This window comes from Pristiophorus japonicus, chromosome 14 (genome assembly GCF_044704955.1).
Source record: "Pristiophorus japonicus isolate sPriJap1 chromosome 14, sPriJap1.hap1, whole genome shotgun sequence".
NCBI lineage: Eukaryota > Metazoa > Chordata > Chondrichthyes > Pristiophoridae > Pristiophorus > Pristiophorus japonicus.
Window position 1 is genome coordinate 128922812 of NC_091990.1, and position 25266 is coordinate 128948077.

At 42.4% G+C, this 25266-nt stretch overlaps 1 protein-coding gene and 1 non-coding gene across 2 annotated transcripts in view; one reads left to right on the top strand and one right to left on the bottom strand.

The window, feature by feature from the left end:
• Positions 1–1237: 1237 nt before the first annotated feature.
• wee1 (WEE1 G2 checkpoint kinase) overlaps positions 1238–25266 on the top strand; it is a 29215-nt gene continuing 5186 nt past the window's right edge. The window contains exons 1-10 of the mRNA XM_070899609.1: positions 1238–2084; positions 8169–8395; positions 14187–14244; positions 15426–15598; positions 16426–16547; positions 16749–16895; positions 21704–21802; positions 22208–22293; positions 23312–23482; positions 23641–23786. Coding sequence (XP_070755710.1) covers positions 1578–2084; positions 8169–8395; positions 14187–14244; positions 15426–15598; positions 16426–16547; positions 16749–16895; positions 21704–21802; positions 22208–22293; positions 23312–23482; positions 23641–23786 — 1736 coding nt within the window. The 5' untranslated portion in view covers positions 1238–1577. The remainder of the gene's footprint in view (positions 2085–8168; positions 8396–14186; positions 14245–15425; positions 15599–16425; positions 16548–16748; positions 16896–21703; positions 21803–22207; positions 22294–23311; positions 23483–23640; positions 23787–25266) is intronic.
• On the bottom strand, positions 11380–11451 carry trnam-cau (transfer RNA methionine (anticodon CAU)). The gene has a single exon. It is a non-coding gene; the product is annotated as a tRNA-Met (tRNA).

Sequence of the window (25266 nt, forward strand, 5' to 3'; positions counted from 1 at the left end):
GTGTTAAAAGAAAAGGAAAACAAACACAATTTTATTTGATGCCCCTATGGTTCATCTCCTTGGCTGCTTGCAGCAGTGTCCTGGAGATTAATATTCAAATCCTAGAGGCTCCAGGACAACCCTGAAGGGTTGGCAACCCTAATTTAAGGGCAGGCTTGATTGGAGAGAAGGGAATCCAGGGATAGGGGCAGGATGTGAAGAGGCAATTAAGGGGAAATAGGAGGTGGGTGGGGTGGCTTGACCCATCCACCTCCACGGAGGTGTGTGGGGGGCCTGACCCATCCACCTCCATGGCACGAACCTGGTATTGCAGTACTTCCAGGAACGGTGCAGTGGCTCTAGGCCTTTTGGCTAAGAGCATTGGCGCAGAGTGATCCTTGATGTGTGCAAGGTGACCTCTGGCGTTTGTGATTTGACAAAGAATTGGAAAGATTGGCAACAAATAAATTTAAAAAAAAATTAAGTGGGAGGAGGCTGATGTGGAGTATATATATTTTTTGAAAAATAAAAAAAAGTATATATAAACACTGGAATAGACCAATGGCCTGCTTCTATACTGTAGATTCTATGTAAATAAGGTATCTTTCAGGTAGGTTTTTTTTACGTTGAGAAATCGTCAAACGTTTATTTTATGCCCCTGGGGTCCAGTTACACATTTGTTTAGATTTCATGTTTGGCGAGAGATTACCCAATCACACACAGAATTCACCATCACTGAGACATTGTTTGCAAATAAAGACAGTGTCTTTGCAAAACTGCAGTGTAGTAATGACAGTGTGTTGATGGGTATTCGGACAGGTTAGAAATGGGGAAATGAAATCACTGACGAACCGATATTTGATTAACTTTGAAACAATATGCAGCATGTAAGCCTTGTCAAAAAGCTGTTGATTAGGTTTAACATCTTTAATCTAATTAAATGTTCTATTCCGTGGAGCTGTTTTAAAATGAAACCGAATAGTACATAAACCAATTTGCTGCGATTAAAACAAAAAACTATATGGATTGCTAATGTTTTTTGAGGGAAAAACGTTTCAGAATTCACTGTGGGAGAAGTCCAAGCCGAGAACAAGCGGTTTAAGCCAAGGTAGGGCCGCGGGTGGAATCGGGGAAAGGTTGAATGAGGTCAGGAGAGTTTGGCGCGAAAATGACGCGAGCGGCGAGGGGGCGCGCGCAGCCGGGCGGCCGCCGATCATGTGACGGGTGTTTTTGAAAAGTGGGACCGCGGTGGCGATTGGTCGAAAATGGTCGCGTGACTAACGGTCGCGGGAAAATAGCTGTGTCGGCGAGTGCGGGCGCGCGCGCGGAGCGAGCGATTGATTGGCGTGAGGGGAATAACCGAAAGCCAGGGGAGGGGTAGCGGGATAACAAACACACAACGGACCGAGCGAACTTCGGGCAGCCGCCTACAGCGGAATTGTATTGGAAACTGCTTCTCTATATCTCTCCAACTTGTTAACCCGGGCCTGGTCCGGGGTTCTCGGCCGGTTTGGGTCGGTGCCTTGGCTTTTCACTCACTCGTTTCAACTCCCGATCGCTCGAGTCGACGGCTTTTGAGTCGCTCTTATTTTCTTGTCATGAGTTTCCGCCGAGTGTGCCTGAAGCCCGGCACCAGCCCCGGTCCCACCCGGGCCTCGGCCTCCCCGATGCAGAAGCTGACCTTCGCAGGCAGCGACGACGAGGAAGAAGAGGAGGAGGAAGAGGACGGCGGCAACATCACGGAGGACTCGGCCTTCCAGGAGTCGCCAGACCCCGAGCGCAAGTACGGCGAGGGCGAGGGCGCGGGCGGGCGCGGCGTTGCCGACGACGAGGAGTTGGAGCTGGGCAACCTGAGCTGGGAGGACGGCTTCGTGAGCAGCCCGTCGCCGCTCAAACCCCGCCGGGATTACCGGGAGCGCCCGGACCTGGAGGAATCGTCCAGCTCCCCGATCCGGGAGGGCGGCGAGCGCGAAGAGTGCAGCTCCCCGATCCGAGAGGGCGGCGAGCAGGAGGTGTGCAGCTCCCCCATCCCGGACTGTCCCGACACCCCGCCGCACAAGACGCTCAGGAAGCTGCGGCTCTTCGACACGCCACACACCCCCAAGGTGAGAGCCAGCCGCCAGGGTTTCTGCTGTGTGGGTAAACACCTTACCGTGTTGCCAGGGATTGAATAGCTCTCTTTTATCAATGCTCCATCACCTTGATGCAAAATGCCATAAAGTTTGTGTTTCAAGCAGCCAAGAAGGGGGTGCGGTCTATTCCTCTAGTCCAAGATCACAGTTTTAAAATGCCCTCCAGCCCATCCTTAAACAGATCTACTACGCCTTTCTTGAAGAAAGTTTGATATTTGTGCATAGATTTTATTTTTGTTTTAACAGAAATTGCTTGATCTAAGTGCAGAGCTGGCACTACTCCCAATGTGCTGTGACAGTGTTGGAATGGGGAAGAGTCTGGGGTCTCTTTCTAGCTTTTCTGACTGCCAGTTTGTTGTCAGCTGCAACCTAAGGTTACAACAGTGGATTGATTACTCACTACAGTCATAGAAACATAGAAAATAGGAGCAGTAATAGGCCATTCGGCCCTTCGAGTCTGCACCGCCATTCAATATGATCATGGCTGATCCTCTATCTCAACACCGTATTCCTGCTTTTTTCCCCATACCCCTTGATGTCTTTTGTTTCTAGAAATCTATCTATCTCCCTCTTAAATATATTCAATGACTTGGCCTCCACAGCCTTCTGTGGTAGAGAATTACACAGGTTCACCACCCTCTAAGTGAAAACATTTCTCCTTATCTTGGTCCTAAATTTCCAAACTTTTGTTTTCATGGTGCATCAGGATCTATTTGTAAAGTTTTAATCCATTTTGCCATTAACTTGCATATATCTCCAGGCAAACCAGATAGTAAAACATAAGTGTAAATGGGACCAAGTTGTTTAGGCTTAAAGAGCCAAAGCCAATATGAGATATGGCATCTATTTATGTTGCACCATCAACGGGCAGCATTAGTAATTGTGTCCTAACAGCAACATAAAAAGTTCCTTTAGTTGATGAGGACTTGGTGTTAAGCAAATACTTGTCCCCATAAGGTCACTGAAGGCCACCTTCATGTGCCAGCTACTATGAAAGCAGGGTCTTAAAACCTACCTCTTTGACCAATGACCGAGGCTTTGGTCATTTGTCCTGATATCTCCTCGTGTGGTTCAGTGTCAAATATTTTATTGATAGCACTCTTGTTAAGCGTCTTGAAATGTTTTGTTACGTTAAATGCGCGATATAAGTATAGTCGCTTCAGCTGTTGTCTACTGGTTTAGATGCGAATATTTATGTTCTAAAGAAGATGGAAAATCAATGTCTATAAGATTCTTTAATGTTGAAAATGCATTTATGTTTCTGGAGTGATTGTTATATGCTGGTGGTTTTGTGTTAGTTAGGATTGGGTTGCTGAAATGCTTTAAACAGCAAATTATTGATTATGAGGAAGATATGATACTTTAGGAGTGTTTTTGGAGGGTTCTGCTGTACTGTACTACTGTTGAACATTCAGTAACGCAGAAGGCAGTAGAAAGACTTTTTTAATGTATGTTTTCCACCTGTTGGGTGACTTCCCATTGTTTGGTATTTGTGCACCATTTCTGAAAGCTTTCTTTACACATTTGTTGTCAGATCATAAGGTAAAACACATTTTTACAGAAGAGTAAATTAGGACGCTAAAGCTACTGATTTGCTCCCATCTCAAAATTGGAATAATTGAATTATTTAAATTTCTATAAAATTATGGTGTATCATAAATTTTCAGTTGATGATTTAATCAAGTGTTGAGGAATGTAGCCCAGGAATGTCCCAAGTTTAATGTCAATTCAGTACTGAGTTAGCTAATCTTAATCGTAGCAATAATTGATTGCTACAATAGATAGCATCAGCATTCTGGGGGTAGACAGGAGAAAAATAACCAAGGGTTTATGCTCCTGATGAATATCCAAGTGGAGTTGTGTATTTAGATTCCAGGTGTGGATTGGATTGGGTTTGATTGCGAGTTTCTTTGTCGTCAAATAATGTGCCAGTAGTCACTATCTAAAATTGCATGTGAAGAAGTCATACCATAACTTGAACTAGCATCACTATATGGCTCCGTAATCACTTACGAGATGGGGTTAGATGAGAAAATGATAGGATGTGGTGGTGAATACAAATGAAAAAAGCTTGTTCTACTTCTAAAACTACAACTTGCATTTATATCGCTCCTTTAACATAGTAAAACATCCCAAGACGCTTCACAGGAGTGTTATCAAACAAAATTTGACACCGAGCCACATAATAAGTTGTATTTATATAAGCGTCTTTCACGTAGTAAGACGTCCCAAGGCTTTCACAGGAGTGTAATAAGACAATACAAATAAATTTGACACCGAGCCACATCATAAGAAATTACGGCAGATGATTTCGAAAATAGGTGCAGGAGTAGGCCATTCGGCTCTTCGAGCCTGCACCGCCATTCAATAAGATCATGGCTGATCATTGCCTCAGTACCCCTTTCCTGCTTTCTCTCCATACCCCTTGATGCCCTTAGCTGTAAGGGCCATATCTAACTCCTTCTTGAATATATCCAATGAACTGGCATCAACAACTCTCTGTGGGCAGGGAATTCCACAGGTTAACAACTCTGAGTGAAGAAGCTTCTCCTCATCTCAGTCCTAAATGGCCTACCCTTTATCTTAAGACTATGTTCCCTGGTTCTGGACCTGCTCAACATCGGGAACATTCTTCCCTCATCTAACTTGTCCAGTCGTGTCAGAATCTTATACATTTCTATGAGATCCCCTCTCATCCTTCTAAACTCCAGTGAATAAAGGCCCAGTTGATCCAGTCTCTCCTCATATGACAGTCCAGACATCCCTGGAATCAGTCTGGTGAACCTTCGTTGCACTCCCTCAATAGCAAGAACGTCCTTCCTCAGATTAGGAGACCAAAACTGAACACAATATTCCAGGTGAGGCCTCACTAAGGCCCTGTACAACTGCAGTAAGATCTCCCTGCTCCTATACTCAAATCCCCTAGCTATGAACGCCAACATACCATTTGCCTTCTTCATTGTCTGCTGTACCTGCATGCCAACTTTCAATGACTGATGAACCATGACACCCAGATCTCGTTGCACCTCCCCTTTTCCTAATCTGCTGCCATTCAGATAATATTCTGCCTTCGTGTTTTTGCCCCCAAAGTGGATAACCTCACATTTATCCGCATTATACTGCATCTGCCATGCATTTGCCCACTCACCTAACCTGACCAAGTCACCCTGCAGCCTCTTGGTGTCCACACCGCCATCGAGTTTAGTTTCATCTGCAAACTTGGAGATATTACACTCAATTCCTTCATCTAAATCGTTAATACCAAAAGCTTGGTCAAAGAGGTTTTAGGGAGTTACAAGGACACCCTGAAAGCCTCCCTGAAAAAGTGCAACATCCCCACTGACACCTGGGAGTCCCTGGCCAAAGACCGCTCCAAGTGGAGGAAGTGCATCCAGGAGGGCGCTGTGCACCTCGAGTCTCATCACAGAGCAGTTAGAAATCAAGCGCAGGCAGCGGAAAGAGCGTGCGGCAAACCAGTCCCACCCACCCTTTCCCTCAACGACTATCTGTCCCACCTGTGACGGGGACTGTGGCTCTCATATTGGACTGTTCAGCCACTTAAGGACTCATTTTAAGAGTGGAAGAGGGACTGCCTTTGATGATGAAAGGAGGAAAGGGAGGCGGAGAGGTTTAGAGAGGAATTCCAGAGAATAGGGCCCAGGCAGCTGAAGGCACGGCCACCAGTAGTTGAGCAGTTATAATCAGGGATGCTCAGGAGTGTAGACATTTTGGGGGTGGGGGGTTGTGAGGCTGAAGGAGATTAGAGAGAGAGGGAGGGGAGGGGCCATGGAGGGATTTGTAAACAAGGATGAGAATTTTGAAATCGAGGCACTTGCTTAACTGGGAGCCAGTGTAGGTCAGTGAGCATAGGGGTGATGGGTGAGCGGGACTTGGTGCGAGTTAGGAAATGGGCCACAGAGTTTTGGATGATCTCAAGTTTAATTAGGGTGGAATGTGGGAGGCCAGCCAGGAGTACGTTGGAGGAGTCAAGTCTAGAGGTAACAAAGGCATGGATGAGGGAGTTATTAGGATAGATAAACACAAGCTTGGTGAAAGAGGTAGATTTTTAAGAAGCATCTTAAAGGAGGAGCGAGGTTTACGGAGAGAATTCCAGAGCATAGTTCTAGACGCTAGTCACTTTATATTAAGGTCTGCCTTCTGGTTTTGTGTTTTAAATAGTTTATATGTTGGGCATATTTTAATATGGGGGAAATATTGCAAGAGCTTTATTGCATTGTAAAATGCACTGTTTGGTTTTGGAGAAATTGCTTTTTGGTGTGTGGAAGTTGTACATTATTGACGTTATGCATCCAGATTTAAGCTATGCTATGTTTTCATTCATTATGATTATTGTCAATTTTAGTGTTAATAATTGACTTACTATGGCCGCACTGGAACATTGGAATTGACCTGTTATGGTTGTGTATATTAAAAATCAAACATAGCCAGTCCATAATAGGTCTTTAATATCTTGTTATTATATACCTGCCAGCAATCCCTCAATATCCCAAAGGATATTTGATTTTGAAGGAGTTTTCTGTATGCTTTGGCAGAGATCAATGGCTTATAAATCAGAATGTTGTAGACGGGCCATATTGAAGAGGAAAGTTTCCCAGACCCCAAGAGATACTGGAAAAGTGTTTGACTTGATTTTAAATAGACAAACGTATTATCTAATATTCTTAACCCTATTCCCTATGCTTCTGTCAATTCTGAAATCAGTTTAGCTCTGATCTGTTGTGACATTCCATCTTTGAAGTGACTGAAAACATGGAATTTTAACAGGCTCGTTCTATTCTGCAATTCACTGTATTTCGGGCTGGGTAGTTGCTAAATCTACATCGCATAGCCGTTCCAATTGGGATTCCTGTGAAATCGCTGAAAGAGAAAACTACTTTTCTCACCCTGAACTGTAATAGAAACCGCAAAAGACATGGAAAGTTTTAATTGTTGAAAGTAGCTGCAAGTAGTGGTTTTACATATTCCACCACTGAAACCAACTTTGCTCATTTCTCCCAAGCCGCCACATTGCACACGCTATCGTGGATCAGACGATGCACATGTGTAGACTTGTCCCTGGTAATTTTTTCGGCTGCAAACATCGCTCTGTTCCACGTGGACCGAGATGTTGATTTGCTGCTTCGCCAATGTAATTAGCAGTACTGTATCCCGTCCTGCGCTTACACAATTCTAACCAACCTGTCAATACGCTTGAGATTACGGTACAGAAAATCTTTGAAAGTATTTTATACAATTTGTTAGACTCTTTAGTGATTTTACTCGATGCTGCCTTTTTGACGTCTCGCAACACTACGTCATACGTCGGTAATCGGTTCCTCTTATATTTTGACCGTTTTACTTGGGATTGTTTGTGGTAAGGGCGGGACAGAATAGCATTATGGAAAACGGCTAGACAGTGTCAAGTTACGTTTGCTTGACTAATTGACCAATTTTGTAGATGCTTGTTGAACTTTTGCACATCACGTGCTAATGTTTGCGCGCACTGTTGCCGCATCAGATGGTGCTAATGACTCTTTTAGAATGTGGGATTTAGCATTTTACTGTACGTTGCATTTCATTACATAGTGTGTACAAATTCTATTAATACTGGAATGGAAATAATTTTTTTAATTGAAAGAAATGACGGTGCTATTACAAATCTGCGTTTATATCGCCTCAGGATGTCCCAAAGCCAGTGGAATTCGTTTGAACTGCTATCACTCCAGTAAGCACAAGTGGTAGCAAGTTCCCATATACAGTAATTAAACGACCAGATAATCTGTATTGGTTTAGGGGAAAATATTAGCCAGAATACCAGAACTCCGTTTTTCGAATAGGCCCGTGGGATTGTTTACATTTACCTGAGCGTCTATTTAACATTATTTCACGTCTTTAGCGGGGCTTGAACCCATAGCTCTCAGTCTCACTTCAAGACAATCAACTGAGCCAAGCTAACAAGTTAACATTTTAATAGTTTTAACATTTTGAACATGGTTTATATAACCAATTGCTGACCAATTAAAATGAGGATGCTACTTTCCATGTTTGTGTTTTCAGAGTTTGCTGTCCAAGGCAAGAGTTACGAGTTGCCTGAGCTCCAGTTCAGTAAGACGCCGCGGAGGGGCTCTCTTCAGGAATGTTGAGCAGACAGAGAGAATGCCGTGCGACTACAACAGGAATAAACCCCCACATGTCAACATTAACCCTTTCACCCCAGACTCCATGTACATCCACTCTTCTTCATCTATGCAGTGTCGAAGGAGGAAAAGGACATATTGGGATGGGTACATATTGAACCATTTTCCAGTTACTGATTCAATACAATTCTGGCAAATTTACATTTCCAAATTTTGCGCAATTGAAATTCTCAAGATTTGGAAACAATCATTTTGCCTGCCATGACCTTCTGTTGGGAATGAATTCAAACAATACTGCCTAATGTTATCCCTTAATGAACGGTTAACAGTTGTTTTAGATGTTTCGGATGTAAAAATATAAGACAAGATGACATGGCCAGTTCAACAATGTCTGTTGTGCTTTGTGTTTTGACAGCTCTTGGACATCTTAAGTGGCATTTTGTATTTAGTGCACTCAAAATAGTTATATCTCGTGATGTTGCTCATGTACATAGATTTTAAAGTCTTGCTCTGCATCTAATTCTGCTTGTACCCTACTTCAATTTTCTTCCATTTTCTCTTTCTTGCTCTGATTTTTCCCTTTGGATTCTCACTTTCTCATAGTTAACTTCATTTCTCTTGTTGATTTTTTTCATGCTTTATGCATCTCCTTTTAGAAAGAAAATAGTTAGGCTTTCCCTTTTAACTAAATGTATTGAGTTTCTGTGGTGTTGGTCAAGTCATAAAATGATACAGCATAGAAGGAGGCCCATCGTGCTTGTGCCAGTTCTTTGAAAGCGATATCTAATACTTTTCTCCCTTTCCCCGTAGCCTTACATTTTTTTTTCTTTTTGAATATGTATCCATTTCCATTTTGAAAGTTATTCTGAATCTACTCCCATTACCCTTTCAGGCAATGCATTCCAGATCTTAACTCATTGAGTTTAAAAAAAAATTCTCCTCTTTCCCCCTGGCTATTTTTGCCAATTATCTTCAATCTGTGTCCTCTGGTTACCAAACCTCCTCCTAATGGAAACAGTTTCTCCATATCTGTTCTATCTAAACCCTTCAATTTTGAACTCCTCTAATGGTGCGGTTTTTGCGGTTCGTGTCGAAGGAGCGACACTCGCCATTCATCTCGCTGACAGCTGCCCACAAAGTTTTCTTGGGATTTAGAGTGGAAACCTGCTCTAATCTGGTGTCTGAGCCAACACGGCGCCCTCTACAGGGCAACTGTGCTGTGTGAGGGCAAGTAAAGAAACTGGGTTTTTCAACCAATCGGATTGAAGAATCTTCACTGCAACAAGAATAGTCTAAATCAAATGTAGAAAGCAGGAATTATAAATTAGATTTCAATCATGTACAGAAAGCAGAATAAAGATTGTGAAAGAAAAATGGGTTAGAGATTGATAAGAGACAGACAGACCAAACAAATGTTTTAATTTTTAAAAAAAATCTCCAACTCTAACTAACAGCTGAAGAAATGACACTCTACACTTGTAAAATTACAATTTTGGGGCAAGAAAGATTGTTTGGCAGTAATTATCATTTATCATGTTGTTAAAAATTCACTTACTCCTGAATGTACCAGCCTAATTTTTTATGGGGGACCTATTGGGCAAGTACCCCAAGATCTCGCATTTCATGCCTTTCATGCTAAAGTAGACTGGAAACAAGGACTAAACGGTGACACAATTGAGGAACAGTGGAGGACTTTTAAGGAGCTCTTTCATAGTGCGCAACAAAAATATATTCCAGTGAAAAAGAAGGGCGGCAAGAGAAGGGATAACCAGCCGTGGATAACCAAGTAATTAAGGAAAGTATCAAATCAAAGACCAATGTGTATAAGGTGGCCAAGATTAGTGGGAAACTAGAGGATTGGGAAAAATTTTAAGCAACAGCAAAGAATGACTAAAAAAGCAATAAAGAAAGGGAAGATAGATTACGAAGGTAAACTTGCGCAAAACATAAAAACAGATAGTAAAAGCTTTTACAGATATATAAAACGGAAAAGAGTGACTAAAGTAAATGTTGGTCTTTAGAAGATGAAAAGGGGGATTTAATAATGGGAAATGTGGAAATGGCTGAGACCTTAAACAATTATTTTGCTTCCGTCTTCACAGTGGAAGACACAAAAACCATGCCAAAATTTGCAGGCCACAGGAGTGTGGGAAGGGAGGACCTTGAGACAATCACTATCACTAGAGGGGTAGTGCTGGACAGGCTAATGGGACTGAAGGTAGACAAGTCCCCTGGTCCTGATGAAATGCATCCCAAGGTATTAAAAGAGATGGCGGAAGTTATAGCAGATGCATTCGTTATAATCTACCAAAATTCTCTGGACTCTGGGGAGGTACCAGCGGATTGGAAAGCAGCTAATGTAACGCCTCTGTTTAAAAAAGGGGGCAGGAAAAAGGCAGGTAACTATAGGCCGGTTAGTTTAACATCTGTAGTGGGGAAAATGCTTGAAACTATCATTAAGGAAGAAATAGCGTGACATCTAGATAGGAATAGTGCAATCAAGCAGACGCAGCATGGATTCATGAAAGGGAAATCATGTTTAACTAACTTACTGGAATTCTTTGAGGATATAACGAGCATGGTGGATAGAGGTGTACCGATGGATGTGTATTTAGATTTCCAAAAGGCATTCGATAAGGTGCCACACAAAAGGTTACTGCAGAAGATAAAGGTACGCGGAGTCAGAGGAAATGTATTAGCATGGATAGAGAATTGGCTGGCGAACAGAAAGCAGAGAGTGGGATAAACGGGTCCTTTTCGGATTGGAAATCAGTGGTTAATGGTGTGCCACAGGGATCAGTGCTGGGACCACAACTGTTTACAATATACATAGATGACCTAGAAGAGGGGACAGAGTGTAGTGCAACAAAATTTGCAGATGACACTAAGATTAGTGGGAAAGCGGGTTGTGTAGAGGACTCGGAGAGGCTGCAAGGAGATTTGGATAGGTTAAGCGAATGGGCTAAGGTTTGGCAGATGGAAAGTGTGAGGTCATCCACCTTGGGGGGGGGGGGGGGGGAGAGAAACAGTAAAAGGGAATATTATTTGAATGGGGAGAAATTACAACATGCTGTGGTGCAGAGGGACCTGGGGGTCCTTGTACATGAAACTCTTTTAGAAAAAGTTGTCTTTAGCAGAGGATGGTTTCGATCCATCGACCTCTGGGTTATGGGCCCAGCACGCTTCCGCTGCGCCACTCTGCTGCTGGTCCTCGGTTGCAATCCCAAAAGGTTAGTTAGCAGGTGATCAGGAAGGCAAATGGAATGTTGGCCTTCATTGCGAGAGGGATGGAGTACAAAAGCAGGGAGGTCTTGCTGCAACTGTATAAGGTATTGGTAAGGCCGCACCTGGAGTACTGCGTGCAGTTTTGGTCACCTTGCTTAAGGAAGGATATACTAGCTTTGGAAGGGGTACAGAGACGTTTCACTTGGCTGATTCCAGAAACGAGGGGGTTACCTTATGATGATAGATTGAGTAGACTGGGTCTTTACTCCTTGGAGTTCAGAAGGATGAGGGGTGATCTTATAGAAACATTTAAAATCATGAAAGGGATAGATAAGATAGAGGCAGAGAGGTTGTTTCCATTGGTAGGGGAGACTAGAACTAGGGGGCACAGCCTCAAAATACGGAGGAGCCAATTTAAAACCGAGTTGAGAAAGAATTTCTTCTCCCAGAGGGTTGTGAATCTGTGGAATTCTCTGCCCAAGGAAGCAGTTGAGGCTAGCTCATTGAATGTTTTCAAGTCAAAGATAGATAGATTTTTAACCAATAAGGGAATTAAGGGTTACGGGGAGAGGGCGGGTAAGTGGAGCTGAGTCCACGACCAGATCAGCCATGATCTTATTGAATGGCGGAGCAGGCTCGAGGGGCTAGATGGCCTACTCCTGTTCCTAATTCTTATGTTCTTGTGTTCTTTCAATGCCCAGTCTTATCGGCGAGGACTGTTGCAGTATAACAGTGATTTATAAAGGTTTACCACCACTTCCTTGCTTTTGTACCCTGTGCTTCTAATTATAAAACCTAAGATCCCGTATGCTTTTTTAACAGCTTTATCAATTTGTCCTACCACCTGTGATAAAAGTATTTTCAGTGTCATACACGCATATGTTACTTTACCCAGTCTCACTGATGCATGTTTTCTCTACAGTCAAGTTGGGAAGTTTATTTTACATAGTAACAAATTAGATTAATTGCCAGCATTGTGTTCTTCGAACTTGCAATCAGTGTTTGGTGTCAGGCTCTTGGAGCACGGAGCAGAGGACTGGTGCTGCATCTGGGGAAAATGGGGAGGTCAGACAGATAGTGGGAGATTGAGTAGCTGTGATGTGGCGAGAGGCCTAAATCTGTGTCCCTTATTATGAAGATGGTGGACCAGGGAGGCTAGGTCAGGAGTCCGTTCAGTAGTATAAACATGTCTATTTTCTTTGTACTGTCCAGCCCTATTTCCTCAGGTCCTGGAACACACACTGGTGTCTTGCAGCCATGCTTCCACTACTATTTGTTTGAAACCCCCAGTCCAATTTCCTATCCACCTGCAGCACAAGACTGCACTTGTAAAATCACAATGTGCTATGAAACTGTAGCTTATTGTGTCACTGCTTTTGACAGCATTAACCATTCTATTCATTGCCTTTGTGAAAATATCTGCCAGTTTTGGTTGTATTAATTCAAATCCTTTTGGAGATTTTCTGATTTTTTTTTTCTCCTCTTAGAAGGTAATGGCTTGTGGTGTGCCGTTGAATGAGTGGCATCAGTTCTGTTTGGAAGTGTGTTTTGCTGGTGAATACAGCATTGCTCTGTTTTCTCCCCTTCTGCCACCCCCCCCCCCCCCCGCCCCCAAATCACATTCACTGGCCTTACATGAAGAATGGTTACTTGGGTGAGGTGATAAATGCTTTTCCCTTGTTCACCATACCCCTGCATGATTAATCACTATCGGTGCAAAAATAATGAAGAAAATTTGAATGGGGAATGTTTTAGGCCACAAAGATGGTATTATAAATTTGAGTGATAAATAACACCAAAAAAACATTGCCTTTTGTACATGGAATACAACATTTATTCCAATGAAGCAACAACATTTATATAGGGTCTTTAGCATAGAAAAACATCACACAGTACTTTAGAATAAAAACTAATGGATGCCAAACCATGGTGGGAGAGTTGACCACAGCTTGAAGATTGGGAGGGAAAAATGGGCTTTCAGCTTGCTTTAAAGGTGGTTAGGAAGAGGGCCCCAGACACTGGGACTAAACTGGTTAAGGATGGTGGCACTAGTGGTAAAATGAAGGCAGGGAGTCAAGAGAACTGAAGAGTGTGGGAGGGGACACAAGACTGGCAGAGGTTGCAAAGATGAAGTATCTGAAAATGAGGATTTGAAATGAATACTTTGGGGCCTGGGAGCCAGTGAGAACAGGGGTGGGGGGGTGGGGGGGGGGAATGGTTCTGCAGGACAGGTTATGGAGTTTTAAGTCTGAGTTTTTGGGTGGAGGGGGACATTGGAGAAATTGAGACCAGAGGTGACAAAAGCATGGATGAGATAAGGTAGGGATAGAGGTGGGTGATGATGTCCAAGTGGAAGTAAGCTGTCTTGATGTGGATAGAATGTGAGTATAACCTGGCCAGAGTTGCATGCCTGTAAATTATTGATAGAGGGAGGGGAAATCCAATTTCATTTTTGCACAGGGCCAAGAAAATGGCTTCAACCATGACAACTGATTTCATGCACACCATGCAAACTCTACAGCATTGGTAAAAAGAAAAATTCCATTCTCAGCCATTTTATTTTAACTTTTTTTAACAAAATTATTTCCTTTTTCTAAATTTATGCAATGCCCCCTTGCCTATAATTCATTGCCTATGGTAATCATGTTTATATAATATACATTTCTGTATGCTTCTTGGTGTTGTAATCTAATTGTTTTAGGTTTCCTTGCAGAGAGATGATGGACGGAAGTGATGGGGAGCTTGATGATGAAAGCATTCGGCCAGCAAAGGTAACAGCAAAATGTTTGTTAAATATATCTTTGTGTAAATGATGCAACACTAGAAGAAAATTGGTGTATTAGTTCAATCACTTTACTTGAGCCAGAATGTAGTAGTGGTGTGTTGATGCTGGGCAGTTAGAAAAATAGAACAGAAGAAGCACTGTTGCATTATTTAGTTTAGATCAGGGAAGAGTGCAGTCCATGCGCCAGCCTGTGGCTAGATCTTATGATTAGACCCAATTTTTACATGGATATCACTTACCTGTTATCTGAATTGAACAAGTGACATAAAATACTTCAAAAAAGGAGACTGGAAACAAATTGCAAATCTGATCAGCTCCTTTTATTCTCGGAGTAAGACAAATTGTATTGATACCTTCAGTGCAAATGTTTGCAAGAACTGCACACAAGATCTTCATGGAAAGTATATACTGTGAACAGAGCAACACAACCAATAGACAGTCTTGGGTTGATTTTTAAAAGGACACTAATTTCATAAAAGCATGTCTGACCTTTTTTGGGCGAAGTGAAGAGCTATATTTTACTTGCCATGTGTGATGCAATTTGTAATGAAAAAGGTTTGTTTATGACTGTTCCTTTTAAGAAGTGTAAATAAGTGAAGTGGGTCTACGTGCCTTTAAGGATGGCGTTTCAGTTTTAGGAGGAAAAATTAGATTTAGTGTTGGAAGATTTCAGTGTCATTTTGTCATGCCTGTTTGAGCCAAGTTCCAATGCTATGCCTAACACTTTATATTGTGATAAACTTCGATTATAGAATTTCAAGTGACGCTCAAAATATACATACTTCTTGCATTTGAGTTGAATAAATAATAAGAATTTATATTTGACAAATTAAAACTCTAAATCTTAATGCTGAAATTGTTCCTTGGAAATGCGTCTTAATCACAATTATGAACCAATTTAAGTTTCTAAGTTGGTATCAGAAAAGAATGCCGTGTATAAATTAGAATTTTTTTAACGTGCTGCCTCTAAACTTAGGTCAAGATTTGAAATGAATCAACTCTACAAAGAAAGAAAGGCACTTTGGCAATTTTTACCTGACTTCATTTACACAGTAAACAACAAATTCAGTTGAGAGTTTAGCCTAACTGTTGCTCGTATTTGCTGCCTAGAATAATACATTATTTTTTAAATTACTTGATCTTTTGTTTTATTCCGTACTAAAATAGAGAATTCCAATCACTGAAAGTAATATGAAGTCACGATACACAACAGAATTCCATGAATTGGAGAAGATTGGATCTGGAGAGTTTGGTTCAGTTTTTAAATGTGTGAAGAGACTCGATGGTTGTATTTATGCAATAAAACGCTCAAAGAAACCATTAGCGGGTTCAGTTGATGAGTAAGTAGCTTCTAAATGTTTACGTAGTTTGAAATTTGTGGCGGCTCTGTGCCCATATCTCTGAAAAATTAAATTTACCCAGATTTGTTCTGACACCTAGCTTCTCAAACATGAAAAATAATCTAGCCTCTAGGTATTTCCCCCTTTGAGGTGCTACTGAACTGTTTTCATCAGTATTTTGATGAAGAGTTTTAAAAAATTTGTTCCTGGGATGTGGGTGTCGCTGGTAAGGCCAGCATTTATTGCCCATCCCTAATTGCCCTTGAGAAGATGGTGGTGAGCTACCTTCTTGAACCGCTGCAGTCCGTGTGGTGAAGGTACTCCTATAGTGCTTTGGGGAAGGAGTTCTAGGATTTTGATCAGTGACGATGAAGGAACTGCAATATACTTCCAAGTCACGATGGTGTGTGACTTGGACGGGGACATGGAGGTGGTGGTGTTCTCATGCGCCTGCTGCCCACGTCCTTCTAGGTGGTAAAGGTCGTGGGTTTGGGAGGTGCTGCCAAAGAAGCTTTGGCGAGTTGCTGCAGTGCATCTCGTAGATGGTACATCTAATCTTGGTAGATTATTTAATTTAAAGTCTTCTGGTATTGGTTTTCTTTGGTGATTTTTGATGAATTCTTGCTGCAATTAACAAAACTAAAGCCCCATAAATGTGTCTCCTTTTCCCAACCTTACTAAAATGGTTTATCTTGGTCTTCAGGTTGATAAAGTGTAAACACCTGAAGCATCATAATCTATCTATTTTTGTTTTCCTTACTGATGCTACTGCAGTACTCTGTATTTCCAGGAATTCTGTTCTGGTTTCATTAATTTTTTTTCTATAGACAGAATGCTCTAAGGGAAGTCTATGCACATGCAGTGCTAGGACAGCACACGCATGTAGTTCGATATTATTCAGCCTGGGCGGAAGATGACCATATGCTCATACAAAATGAGTACTGTAATGGTAAGTTTTTAAATTGCAATGCCATAGAATAGCTGTTATAAAATTAATTTAGATTAAGTTATACTGTTAGTACTGTGGTGTTCTGAAGAAAATGTGCCTGTTTAAGTGAAAGCAAACTTTCATAAACTTAACCTATAATTAGTCTATTAAATTGGGACATCCCAAACAGTAATGTTTTATGTACTGTTTCTGTTTTGAAAGGTGGAAGCCTATCGGACGCAGTAGCAGAAAATTACAGGAACAGGCGGTATTTTAATGAGCCAGAGCTAAGGGATCTGCTATTGCAGGTTGCTCGGGGTCTAAAATATATTCACACTATGTCTCTCGTACATATGGATATAAAGCCAAGTAAGTATCTAGATCCTTTAATATTTTTAATAAATGCATGCTTTATTACAATTTATCCACATTTCATAAATTAAAGGGGAAAATGGCAAAGTACAATTTTACAGAATTTTTCAGGTGCCCTTTTTTTGTGAGCTAGGTATCCATAAACTTGAGCTCATCCAAAACTCTTGCCTGTATTCTAACTCGGTCCAAGTCCCATTCACACATCACATGTGCTTGCTGACCTACATTGGCTCCTGGTCCGACAACAACTCTAGTATAAAATTCTCATCCTTGTTATCAGATCTCTCCATGGCCTTTGCCTCCCTATCTCTGTAACCTCCTCCAGCACTAAAACCATCCAAAATCTCTGCACTCTTTCAATTCTGTCCTCTTGCACATCCTCGATTTTCATCACTCCACCTTTGGCTGCTGTGCTTTCAGCTGCTTGGGCCTTAAGTTCTTGAATTCCATCCCTAAACCTCTACACCTGTCCATTAACATGCTTCTTAAAACTTGCCTCTTTGACTCATGCTTCTTTGACCAAGCTTTTGGGTCACCTGTCCTAATATCTCCGTATGTGGCTGTGAAGCAATTTGGGACCTTTTACTACATTAAAGGTGCGATTATAAATGCAAGTTGTTAGTGTGGAAACCTATCATTGCGCTTGAAACCAAGCCACTTAGAAATCTACACCTGTAGAATTTCTCTTTGCCTGTTGTGGGCTCCACGCTCTCGTCATAGTGATATGTTCCACTTAAGTCCAGAGAGCTTAGGCACAGATTGATAGAGTAAAGGCTCATGTTCTCTCAAGTGAGAGAGTGCTGCACTGTCGGAATTGCCGTTTTCAGATGAGACGTTAGACCGAGACCCTGTCTGCACTCAGACGGATGTAAAAGATCCCATCGCACTATTTCGTAGAGAGTTATCCTGGGTGTCCTGGCTAATATGTATCCCTTAATCAACAAAAAAAACCATAATCTGGTCATTATCACATTGCTGTTTGTGGGAGCTTGCTGTGCGAAAGTTGGCTGCCGCATTTCCTACATTACAACAATGACTGCACTGCAAACAAGTACTTCATTGGCTAAAGCACTTTAAGACGTCCGATGGTCATGAAAGGCGCTATATAAATGCAAGTCTTTAAGTGTGATAAGGGTATTGTTGCAGTGTAATTAGCTAAAAAGCACAGCTACCCAGTATCCTGATAGCTGTGCTGATTCCAACTATCTTGGAATATTTTCACTACCCTCTGTTTTGGCATAACTGTTTACCTTTTTAAGTCTATGTGATAAATTGACCTGAAATATTTTACTCTGGAAAAATAATTCTATTACAACATTGGTTTCACCGAAGTTGGTGAACAATTGAGGCTAAGCGATTGATCAGCTGTACCATGTTTTGAATGATCAGCAAGCACTGTGGTGAAGACTGTTGCTCTCGACTGATATCCGATTTCAATATTTTACAAGAGAATAGCATTTAAGTAGATTTCAGATTTTATGATGCAGTAAATCAAGATGATTATTTGCTCTACCTGTCGATGCCAAGACCAACTATGTGGTTGTGCATTGCACTGTGTGGTGTTGTACTGCAGATCAGATGGTGTCCGGTTGGTGCTAATCTATATAGAGTTAGCTTGGGCAATGGGAGCAGAGGGGAAATTACAGTTGGCCTCGGGAGTGGGGGGGTTCCTACTCATTGTTGTACCCCTGCTGTAAGCTACGTGTATGGACCTCTTGTGGGGACAGAATACGGTTGGGTTATGATACCCCTATAATTGAATAGTATATCAACACTGTCTCAGCCCACAGATGAAGAAATGCCACATATCTTTGAAACAACACACCTTCTGCCCTCTGAAGAAGGGGGGATGAAATTGTGGGGCTGTGTTAATTGGTAATTACATTATTTGATTCTGACACTACATTTTGCTCTAAGCAATAGATTTATGCAGCATACTTTTGAGCCCTAAATTGCTCTGGAGGTTGATTCCAGACTTTTAAAAATGTTTTTTTTTATATGTTTTGGTGCCAATGGTTCTTCCCATCACAAAGTCTCAACCCCTGCTTGAGTATAGTTCCTAGGCACTGGATGCATGACTCAAATGGTCATTCTTCATGTGAGGCCAAGCAATGAATGTTGGCTGGCTGGCTATTTTAATCGTGAAAGGGTATCCCAACTGAGCCTGACAACTTTATAGCCTTCTGGACTCAATATCGAGTTCCAACAATTTCAGACCATAACGTCTGCGCCTATTTTTTCAGGCGGCAGCTGTTTATGATTCTGCCATCCCCATTTGCAACATTTAATACTCCTGCCTTCCACTCTCAGACTGTCCCTTTTTTGTTTTTTCCTCTCCTAGCCCCCTTTTCCTACCTCTGCACCTGCTAAAATCTGTTACATCTCTAACTTTTGCAGTTCTGACGAAGGGTCTCGGACCTGAAATGTTAACTGTTTCACCACAGATGCTGCCTGGCCTACTGAGTGTTTCCAGCATTTTCTGTTTTTGGTTCGGATTCCAGCATCCACAGTATTTTGCTATTGTGTTATCAAATGATGTTCATGTGTATTTGCAGAGGTCACTTGATGGAAAAGGGTGATTATCCTAATTATCCCCAACCCACCCTAGGGTGCCAATGCCAGTTGTAGCACCCCAGCTGAGCTCTGATAACTAACCATAGACCAGGGATCGAATTTGGGGGCTTCTGCTCTACGCTTTTTTTACAAAGGGGTTTCTAAAGACATAGAATTTTGGGAAACCGAATTGGGAATACAGTTCTAAATACCACGTAAAATTTTGTTCAACTTCTGAAATATTGGCCCCAAGTTTCCATACGCTACAAAACGGGCGCCCCTCTGAGCTGGGCGCCTGTTTTTCGCGCCGAAAACGGCGCCGGAAAAAAAACGCACGATTCTGGAGCGCCCTGCAGCTCCATGGCAGCTTGGCGTGGCGCCCAGGGGGCGGAGCCTACCACTCCCACCGATTTTGTAAGTGGGAGGGGGCGGGTACCATTTAAATTAGTTTTTTTTCCTGCCGGCAACCCTGCGTGTGCGCGTTGGAGCGTTCGCACACGCGCAGTGTGAAGGAAACATTGGCACTCGGCCATTTTTGTAGTTCTTTGTAGCTGTTTAATTTTTTAACATTTTTAATAAAAGCACATTGCCCTTCCATGATCAGCACTGAGGCTTCTTGCAGCAGTGAGAAGGCTGCAGGAAGCCTCAAAGTTGAGGCAGCTGTTTCCCGACGGCCCCCACCCCCCCCCCCCCCCGGCCGTAGGGAATGGCTGCTCAACTTGTGAGGCTTCCTGCAGCCTTCTCACTGTCTCCTTCCCCCGCCGTCGGGAACGGCTGCGCCCCCCCACCACCACCTGCGTTCGGTCGGTCGGGCCCGCACTCCCTCCCCCCCGCCCGCCGTCTGGAACGGCTCCCCCCCCCCCCCCCCCGCTGCGGTCGGGCCGGCCGCACTTCCTTCCTCCCCCCCCCCCCCCCCCCTGCCGTCGGGAACGAACGGCTGCCTCAACTAGTGAGGCTTCCTGCAGCATTCTCCCTGGCTGAAGCACTTTCACACAGGTAGGAAGATAGTTTATTTAATCTTTTCTTTGCTTATAAATTTTTATTCAGTTTGGATTTATTTGTATAATATGTATAAGTATGAATAAGGATTTATTGTAGAATTTAATGACTTCCCTCCTCCCCCCCCCCCCCCCCCCCCCCCACCTCATTCTGGACACCTAATTTGTAACCTGCGCCTGATTTTTTTAATGTGTAGACAAGGTTTTTACAGTTCTACAAAAATCTTCACTTGCTCCATTCTAAGTTAGTTTGGAGTACGTTTTAGAAACATAGAAAATAGGTGCAGGAGTAGGCCATTCGGCCCTTCTAGCCTGCACCGCCATTCAATGAGTTCATGGCTGAACATTCAACTTCAGTACCCCATTCCTGCTTTCTCGCCATACCCCTTGATCCCCCTAGTAGTAAGGACCTCATCTAACTCCTTTTTGAATATATTTAGTGAATTGGCCTCAACAACTTTCTGTGGTAGAGAATTCCACAGGTTCACCACTCTCTGGGTGAAGAAGTTCCTCCGCATCTCAGTCCTAAATGGCTTACCCCTTATCCTTAGACTGTGACCTCTGGTTCTGGACTTCCCCAACATTGGGAACATTCTTCCTGCATCTAACCTGTCTAACCCCGTCAGAATTTTAAATGTTTCTATGAGGTCCCCTCTCATTCTTCTGAACTCCAGTGAATACAAGCCCAGTTCATCCAGTCTTTCTTGATAGGTCAGTCCCGCCATCCCGGGAATCAATCTGGTGAACCTTCGCTGCACTCCCTCAATAGCAAGAATGTCCTTCCTCAGGTTAGGAGACCAAAACTGTACACAATACTCCAGGTGTGGCCTCACCAATGCCCTGTACAACTGTAGCAACACCTCCCTGCCCCTGTACTCAAATCCCCTTGCTATGAAGGCCAACATGCCATTTGCTTTCTTAACCGCCTGCTGCACCTGCATGCCAACCTTCAATGACTGATGTACCATGACATTCATTGTGGAAACTTTGAAATCAGGCGTCAGTGGCCGAACATGCCCCCTTTTGAAGAAAAAATTCTGTTCCAAAGTGAAACTGTTCTAATTGACTAGAACTGCAGAAAAAAAAATGTGGAGAATTGCGATTTCTAAGATAATCCGTTCTCCACCAGTTGCTCCTAAAAAATCAGGCGCAAATCATGTGGAAACTTGGGCCCATAATGTTGTGATTGGAAGTCTGTTCTTAATGGTCTGCATTTTAGTCCTTTTTTAATGCTGCTTTTCTTTTTATTTTCAGGTAACATATTTATATCAAAAAAATTAGTCACTAATTCAGTGGCAGATGAGATGGACGATGATGACTGCATATTGTCAACAAATATTGTATACAAAATAGGTAGGGATCTGTTGTTTTGGAAAATTGAGGCGTTTTGAGTAAATAAGGAGAAACTATTTCTACTGGCGGTTGGGCAGTAACCATGGGACACAGATTTACGATGATTGACACAAGAAGCAGAGAGGAGATGAGTAATTTTTTTTACGCGGCAGGTTATCATGTGGAATGCACTGCATGAAAGGGTGGTGGCACCAGATTCAATAGTAACTTTCAAAAGGGAATTGTGTGTATATATACTTGAAAAGGAAAAGGAAAAATTTACAGGACTCTGGAGAAACAGCGGGAAAGTGAGACTAATTGGATAGCTCTTTCATAGAGCCAGAATATGCTTTCTGTGCTACAAGATTCTGATTCTATAAACTTAAATTTTGTGTATAACTTCTTCAAATTTACTTTCATAATCAGGTGACCTTGGACATGTTACTCGTGTATCCAATCCTCATGTAGAGGAGGGAGACAGTCGGTTCTTGGCCAACGAAGTACTGCAAGAGGTAATGTTTATTTGTTGAAGTAGATGTGTAGAATGTGTATATTTGACTGAACCTAAGCAAAGGGACTGAAATTATAACTTGGGTCTCCCCAATCAAAAAGGATACTTTTTTAAAAATCCTGTAATTTTGCTAAAAATGTGATTTTCCACCATTTGTACCAACACTTTTGCTGCAAATTGATTGTAGTGTATACTTTGATCTATGAAAAGAGAGAGTTCAATGAAGAAAAATAATAATTCAGTACATGTACCATGTGGTTGGTGTTTGAAATCTCTGAACTACTGGTAACTTGCACTCTATTTGGTCAAGCCTATTTATGAGAAAGCTACCCCTTCCACCCCTCACATGAACTTGCATTAAATGTTGAATAAACAGCCAAAACTGTTTCATTGGTTTGTCACTTTAGTTGTGCAGGTGAACTGTGGGAAATATAGACCAAGTTAGTTAAAGGATAACACAATAGCTTTTTATTTTAATTTGCTTGATAAACCCTATTGCTGCTCATTATTTGTTATCCCGTATCATGTAGATATCAATATTTGTAACTAAGCTAGTGTTTTAGTATGAACCCATCTTGTAAATATGTTGCACAAGTTAACTTAACAGTTCTACTTTGCTGCTGAAAATTTTGGTCTCCAAGAAAAACAGCAATGCAGAATTGTTTCCTTTTTTGAAGGGAGGGCAATGTGAAGATACTTCATACAAAATTGGCTACTCATACTTGCCCTGGTTGCCATAGCAATGCTCCGTGTAGAGAGGTTGGTTTCCCCACCACCCCACCGTCTTAAATCAATTTGGTATGTTTCGCATGCTGTTTTATCTTCGACCCAGAAAATTAGTGAACCGTGGATGTGGGTTTTAGCCAGTTGCATGATTGACTTAGTTTTCTTTGAATCTCACTTTACTGTGTGTTTTTCCTAACTGCACAGATCTTTCCTTTTTACCCTTCTCCCATCCCCAATTGAGTCTTGTTCTCTCCGATGGTACTTTTATTAAATAATTTGTATTTGTATTTCAGGATTATAGACATTTGCTAAAAGCAGATATTTTTGCTCTTGCACTCACTGTCATATCTGCTGCTGGTGCAGAACCATTGCCAACCAATGGAGAAAAATGGCACGAGATTCGCCGAGGAAAACTTCCTACAATTCCACAAACACACTCGCAGGAATTTTTGGATTTATTGAAAGTAAGATATTTGACTAGCAAAATTGTTTGAGTTTAATTTGTGCCTCAATTGCTTTCTGTAGGGAAGGGAGATTTTCAAGTATGTGAGGTTCATTTAAGTTGTTGCATTCTTGTGAAAAATGGGTGCATACTTCAAATATTAATTTTCTTTTTTTTAAGTTAATGCTCCATCCAGATCCGGAGAAACGACCCTCTGCAGGTGCTTTAATCAGACATTCGGTGCTGCTTCCGACTGCAAAGAAGAGTGCAGATCAACTTCGGCTAGAACTAAACGCAGAGAAGTTCAAAAATGCACTTCTGCAAAAGTAAGCTTTTTTTCTACAGTAGGTAGCCAACTGTACTTAAGCTCACTTGTACATGACCTAGAAACTAGGTGCAGAAGTAGGCCATTCGGCCCTTCGAGCCTGCACCACCATTCAATAAGATCATGGCTGATCATTCCCTCAGTACCCCTTTCTTGCTTTCTCTTCATACCCCTTGATCCCTTTAGCCGTAAGGGCCAAATCTAACTCCCTCTTGAATATATCCAATGAACTAGCATCAACAACTTGCTGTGGTACGGAATTCCACAAGTTAACAACTCAGTGAAGAAGTTTCTCCTCATCTCAGTCCTAAATGGCCTACCCCTTATCCTAAGACTGTGTCCCCTGGTTCTGGACTTCCCCAACATCGGGAACATTCTTCCTGCATCTAACCTGTCCAGTCCTGTCAGAATCTTATATGTTTCTATGAGATCCCCTCTCATCCTTCTAAACTCCAGTGTATAAAGGCCCAGTTGATCCAGTCTCTCCTCGTATATGTCAGTCTCGCAATCCTGGGAATCAGTCTGGTGAACCTTCGCTGCACTCCCTCAATAACAAGAACGTCCTTCCTCATTAGGAGAGCAAAACTGAACACAATATTCCAGGTGAGGCCTCACCAAAGCCCTGTACAGCTGCAGTAAGACCTCCCTGCTCCTATACTCAAACTTGCATTATACATGCAGAAACTAATAAGTTAACTGCATAGGCATTAAGAACATAAGAAATAGGTGCAGTCAGTAGGCCATTTGGCCCCTCGAGCCTGCTCCACCATTTAATAAGATCATGGCTGATCTGATCATGGACTCGGCTCCACTTCCCTTCCCTTTATCCCCTTATCGCTCAAAAATCTGTCTATCTCCATCTTAAATATATTCAATGAACCAGCCTCCACAGCTCTCTGGGGCAGAGAATTCCACAGATTTACAACCCTCAGAGAAGAAATTCCTCCTCATAGTTTTAATTGGGCGGCCCCTTATTCTGAGACTATGCCTCCTGTTCTAGTTTTGCCTATGAGTGGATACATCCTGGAAACGTTACAAGGACACCCTCAAACCCTCCTGCATCCACCTTGTCGAGACCCCTCATTTCTTGTATATTTCGATAAGATCACCTCTCATCCTTCTGAACTCCAATGAGTATAGGCTCAACCTATCTTCATAAGTCAACCCCCTCATCTCCGGAATCAACCTTGTGAATCTTCTCTGAACAGCCTCCAATGCAAGTATATGCAAGTCTACAAATCCCCTGGGAGGACAGATGCGGCAACATCCCCAGCATTGAAGCGCTGACCACACTTAATCCGCTCCGCTGGGCAGGTCACATTGTTCGCATGCCTGACATAAGACTCCCAAAGCAAGTGCTGTACCCTGGCTTGTTTGCCACGAAGGAGTTCAAAGGTGGGCAGAGGAAATGTTGCAAGGACACTCTCAAACCCTCCCTGATAAAGTGCAACATCCCCACTGACACCTGGGAGGCCCTGGCC